This window comes from Bubalus kerabau, chromosome X, assembly GCF_029407905.1.
Source record: "Bubalus kerabau isolate K-KA32 ecotype Philippines breed swamp buffalo chromosome X, PCC_UOA_SB_1v2, whole genome shotgun sequence".
In the NCBI taxonomy this organism is placed as follows: Eukaryota; Metazoa; Chordata; class Mammalia; order Artiodactyla; family Bovidae; genus Bubalus; species Bubalus kerabau.
The window spans coordinates 136,917,972-136,923,924 of NC_073647.1; the positions used below are offsets into that span (position 1 = coordinate 136,917,972).

The 5,953-nt window shown below is 49.9% G+C and overlaps 1 protein-coding gene across 1 annotated transcript; it reads right to left on the reverse strand.

Annotated features, from left to right (window-relative positions):
• Positions 1-2,230: 2,230 nt before the first annotated feature.
• Positions 2,231-3,262, reverse strand: LOC129640205 (melanoma-associated antigen B4-like). The gene has a single exon (XM_055565423.1). The coding sequence runs from the start codon at positions 3,260-3,262 to the stop codon at positions 2,231-2,233; it is 1,032 nt and encodes a 343-aa protein (XP_055421398.1).
• Between the last annotated feature and the right edge of the window lie 2,691 nt (positions 3,263-5,953).

Below are 5,953 nucleotides of genomic sequence, written 5' to 3' on the forward strand. Positions count from 1 at the left end.
CAGTCTCCCCTGTTCTGGGCTGAGTGGTCCTCTTGCCCCCCGTTCAGGGACCTCATCCTCACCCCTGACCAGACCCAGACTGCAGCCTCTGCTCACCTGAGGCTGTGCTCCTCAGAACAAAGGCATTACTTTCTTGGAAGTTCTGGATTGGAAGACAGGATGAACCAGATGTGTGCAAAGCTACTGGGGCCTTCTGAGGAGGAGAACATTCTAGGGCTCCACTCTCTTCTGGAGTCAGTGTTCCCCCTGTTTAGATCAGGTTTCTTACCTTGACTTCCAGTAGCATATGGGAATCCACCCTCTCTATTGGCTGAATCAGCTGGCCTGTGGCCAAGGCTTTCACCTTCTTGAGACAACAGAAGGGGAGGTGAGAGAGCTACTCCCTGGCTACCCTTGCCTGTTCCTCCGTGCCATCCCCCTTGCTATGGGGGGGGGCGGTCCACTCATCAGCCCCCAGTGTCCTCACTGTAAATCCTATGAAGGCCTCTTAGGATCTCCTACTTGGGCAGAATTGGAGCTGCTGTTGCAATACCAAGGCACTCAACTCCCTGCGAACCCCTCCACCCTTGCCCTGCAGGAAAGGAAGGCACAACTCAGACAGACTGCTCTCCCCATGGCCACACAAGGCAAGAAGCAGGATATAGTTTGTGGGACCCCTAGTGCTCTAAAATCTTCCCCTTGATAAGTATCAGAGGCTGGGACTCTTCCATCCATTGACCTGAGGACACAGTGGTTAAGCTAAGGCTTTTATGTCCCTGAGAATCAAGAAGGATAAATGAGGGCATATTGATCTTTTCAGAGTATCTGACATTGCATGTGTTCATGACCACATTGTCCCTGAGTAGTTTTGTCTTCTTTCATACCATTCATTTATCAGCATTTTTTAAACTTTATTCGAAAACAGTTCCTTGGGACAGGGCCCCATGTATCCAACCAGACACATTTTTTGGAGTGTTTAGAGGAATAATGAATGAAAAGACATGATGTCTAGCTTAGGCTGAGAGAAGTGGCACATTGTGGGCTCTGCACTAATCCAGATCGGGGGACTAGTCCTAGGAAGGTCACTTCATCAGTTCATGAACTTGAGAAATTTGCAAGTTATCCATCCATAAATGGAGTCTGCTAAATCTGATCCTGCATGAATGCTGGAATGCATGTTCTACATATAAAGCAGTGGCATGCTGATTAAGTATTGGTTTGTAATAAGTGGAAGTTATGATTACTATGAACCCCTCAAATACCACCTTCCCAGCTGAGTTAACTTTTAATCCAGGAGAGAACAGAGAATATGCAGTGAATTAGGACAAAAGAAACAAATATTCTTAAATGAGCTAAATAAGTCAAAGTATTTTTTATTTTTACTAAAAGAAAGTTTAAAAGAAAGAAGGTAAACCACAACTTAAAGACTTTTTACTCTATTGTTTTCTCCATTTTCTTTTTGATTCTCAAAAGTTTCTGTAGTCTTCTTTCAAATTAGCATGAAAATCACTCTTGCAGTGCTATGTTACCTACTTTCAGATCATAAAGACAACTTAGATGGCTCCTGAATTTCTTTTATATCTACCAAAACTGTATCTTTAAAACTTCTAAAACAGCAGTGAACCTAACAGCAGTATCATTACCAAATTAATACTCTGAGGAAAAACAACCTCTTAGAAGTAAAAATATTTGGAAAAAAAAAAATGAAACAAATAATATGTAGAAGTTACTCATGTGAAACAGAAAGAGAAATGTGATCAAAAGAAATGTGATGTAAACCCCACTACCATGCACTCTTTAGAAGCTTGACTAGTTTTCAAGAAAAATTCTCTTCTAATGTCATGTTATCTTGTTTTCCTTGTGAACAATATATTCAGTACTTTCAGTGTGTTTTACAAATACACAAACTTTTAAAACATTAAAACAGCTGGAAACTATGATTTATATGATTCATACATTTGAATTCTGAAGCACAATAAACCTTATCAAAAGTAAGAACATTTGAAAATACTAAACACCTCCTTCACCTCTTTACATTTCTAATTTAAATCATCATTCATTAGGTATTTCTCATGTGAATACAAGAAAACAGATATATATTTCGTTAAAACAAACTAGACCTAAACTCGCTTACCATTTAAACTGTAAGAAGATATGGGTTTTGTTCCCTCCACACCTACTACTCTGCACTATTTAGGAGCTTGACTGCTCTCTTCCAACACAAAGGGAACAAAGTGCCCTGCCCCCCTCCCTAGATGTGGGAGGAGCTGCAGGACTTGGCCCTGGAAGGGGCACTGGCCTCAGCCTTGGTTGGAGCCCTAGCCGCACCTCTCAGCCCTGCTCTCTCCGCCTGATCTCTCAGAGCCTCGTCATATAGGTCTGGGAAGGAACTAGGGACCCTACCGTGGAACTTGGCTAGAACCTCCAGTACCTTCATCTTACTGGTCTCAACACAAGCTCTCAGGCCCCACAGGAACTCGTAGCGGGGAGGATCACTATTGGGCACCCGGCGGTAGTTCAGGTACTCCTTCTGCACCAGATCTTTGGTGATGAGCCTTCTGGGCTCCCCAAAGATGCAGTGCCTCCTCCCAGCATAGACCCCCAACATACTGAGGAATTCCCAGATCTCCTCCTTGGTGGCACGGTTACCATTCATGAAGATGACACTCAGGAGGACCATGAGGAGACGGGACTTGGGCAGCGCCCCCTCATCACGCGGACAATCATTTCCCCCGAGGTTGAGCTTCCTGATGAGGGTGTAGATGTTCCCTATAGAGTCGACTTCCTTCATCTCCAGGCCAAAGACCAGCTCCATGCGCTCACGGACTGTACTGAGGATCTCAGGGAAGTGCTGCCTGTACTTCCTGCTGACGATTTTCATCAGGGCGTTCTGCGTGATGGGCTCCTTCTTGGTGTACTTCTCCAGCAGGAACTCCACGAGTATCCTGGCCTTCCTGGCGAGAGGATCTTTTCGAGGGCTCTGAGTGGCAGGGGCTGCCTGGGAGGCACCTGCACTTCCCTCCTCGGGGCCCTGGGCACCTTTATCAGATCCTGCACATGAAGGTCCTGCATCAGGAGAGCTAGGAGCCATGGCTCCCTGAAGCTCCTGGCCATCGCCAGCAGCAGGGGAGCTTGGGAGAGAACCCTGAGGGGCAGAAGAGTGGGAGGAGGGGCACTCCTCCTTTGGGGCTTCAGCAGCACTGGCCTGGGCCTCCTGAGTGTCCCCCCAGACCTGGTGGCGTTTCCCGCGGGCATGGGACTTGTTCTTGTGCCTCCGAGGCATGGTGACAGCAGACAAGGGACCACAGGTGGGAGTGCGGGCAGGAAAGCAGGCAGGAAGGCACCTGGAGGAGAGACAAGGACATGCTGTGAGAACCTTCAGCGAGGAGAGTCCTCCCTGGCTTGAATGGTTGCCGCCTCTGAGGGGTCCTCGAGGCCAGTGCTTTAGGACCGACAGGGCTCCTGTTCTCCTGGTCAGCCTGTCCCCTGAGACCACTGAATAGCAATGGAGAGTGAGCCCTGGGGCACAGCAGACAGTCCTGCCTGGGCGTTAAAAGGGGGACCATTGGGGGCTGGCAGGAGAGGCAGGTCCTCTCAGCTGACATTCAGAGTCAGGATGAAAACTGGTGCAAGACACCCCCATATCCAACTCCCCCTCTCCCAGACCTAGCCTGTTCCCTCTCCTGTCTGAAATTGACGCTGCCACCTTCCCTGCCCTGTCACCCCAGAAGAGGAGAGGAGGGCGTACTCAGCCCCTCACTGAAGGGTCCCAGGACCTTCCCTTTTGCTGTCTCATGGCTGCCCCTTCACAACAAGGCTCCAAGCTCCCCTCTCAGACCGCCATCCCCCTTCCCGATGTTTGGCTGGGGGGAAGCGCTGAGCAGAGGGGAGGTTCCTGAATCGCCCGTTTGTCAGGGAGGATGGCCCTCATTCTTAATCTTCCCAAACCCTCACTCTACTGACCAGCTGCCAGCCCCTCAGATGAAAGTCCCCTCTTCTCCGAGTGTCCTGTGTCCGAGGTGGCAGTGAGGGAGCCCCTCAGACGGATAATCCGCAGCCAAATTGCAGTGAGTGGGGGTTACACATGGCTGCCGTTCTGCTGTATGGAGGCCCTCAGTCCCCTCAAGCGTCCCTCCTTCACTCGGCAGGGCTCGTGGCTCTTCCTCTCCTGAGCGGAGCTGGGGTCCAGCAGAGCCTGACCGAGGCATTCTTTCCTGAGACCCCCTAGGGGTTAGTGGATGGTCTTGGGGCCTAAGAGCTAGGCTGGATCCTCTGGTCTGAGTGCAGGGGTAGGGTGGCCGGAGGCTGTGCGGCCCCCTCTTTGCAGAGGGAAAAGAAAATGGGGGTACAGAGACGTGTCCCTGCACTCGTAACTCACGTCACCTCCGATCTTGACACCCGATGACACTTGGGACTGCTACCTCTGGCCACCGTCAACGGCAGTTCTCACAGATAGCGGCACTGTCAAGGATGGCGTCACTCCCCCAGCATGCTTAAGAGGACGTCACTTCCTGTCATGCGCATCTGGGCTCCAGGAGGACAGCAGGGGCGGGACCTGGACAGGCCGGGTTCTGGGGAACGTCTCACAGGATTGGCAGGTAGACTTTCCCTTGACTCTTAAGGGGTCCTGGGACGTCCCTGTCCTGAACTGTCAGCTGGCTCACTCCATGCCTCTCACTTGTGTCAGCACTTCCAACGAAGAATTGGGGAGCCCAAGCCTAACAGCCTTCCTGGAGCCCATGAGACCAACACCAAAGGCTCTCTTGGGCTCTCTTTGCTATAGTAAGCGATGCTCTGTCGTTTTCCATGCCTTGCCTTACCCCTGTAGATGCTGGGCTTCGTCCCATCTGCTGACCTGAGGCCAAGGCCTCATATCGAAGATGTGAACCCCCGAGTCTCCTGGTATGAAGTGCACATATGTCTCATCTTGCCATTTCTACCCGAGGCTTCCTGGAAATGGCTGCTACAGGTAAGATGAGCTGAGAGGGAAGGATGGGAGACTGTCTTCTGTGGTGTGGAACCCCTCACATCTCACTCAGAAACTTCATTCATATTGACTGCTGACAAGGCCTGGAAATCCTTCCCTTTCTGGTATAAATCCACCCCTGTCCCCAACCATGCTCATACAATTCCAGAAGAGAATGTGTAGGGGCTCCTTAGCCTGACAGTTCTCACTGTGGGCTGTCAGTCGACTGCAGGGTCATTGATCAAAAGTTCTGAGATGATGTTTGTCGTTTTGTACAATTACTGTGATACTAACTTTTCTCTTTTAGTCTCTGGGTGATAGTCTATTAAGGTGATCATTTAAAAGGGCCAGTTCTCATCCACTAGCATTCCCTGGTGGCTCAGACAGTAAAGAATCCACCTGTGGTGCGGGAGACCTGGGTTCAATCCGTGGGTTTGGAAGACCCCCTGGAGGAGGGCATGGCAACCCACTCTAGTATTCTTTCCTGGAGTTTCCCCTTGGACAGAGGAGCCTGGTGGGCTACAGTCCATGGGGTCGCAAAGAGTCGGACACAACTGAGTGACTAAGCACACACACAACAAACTTTGTGCTGGTTATTTCATGATCTGGGCCGTACTGCCACATCCAAGCCAAACTTTGGTGCCCCATGGTCCTGGCATGGGGCCTTGGAGATGCTGCCTCAGATTCCTTCAGTGAAGCAGTGGAGATTCCTGATCCCAGGGCAGAGTGGAAGAATCCAGGGCTCAAGTTTAAAGCCTTTTGCAGCTGATCCTGTTGTCTGCTTCCCTTGCAGCCTGCACATCTGTGCCAGTCTCTTAAGTACTCCCCTACTTGTGCACACATAGGGTAAGTTCATTTGAGACTTACTGTCCATCAGTGATTATTTAATTTTATATTTTCACTTTTGTTAATAGTTTTCTTCATTCTTTCCATAAGATTTCTGTGGTTACTTCTCAGTACAAAAAGCAGCAGCAGACCCTGTTTCACTGTGGTCTCAGCTACCCTGAA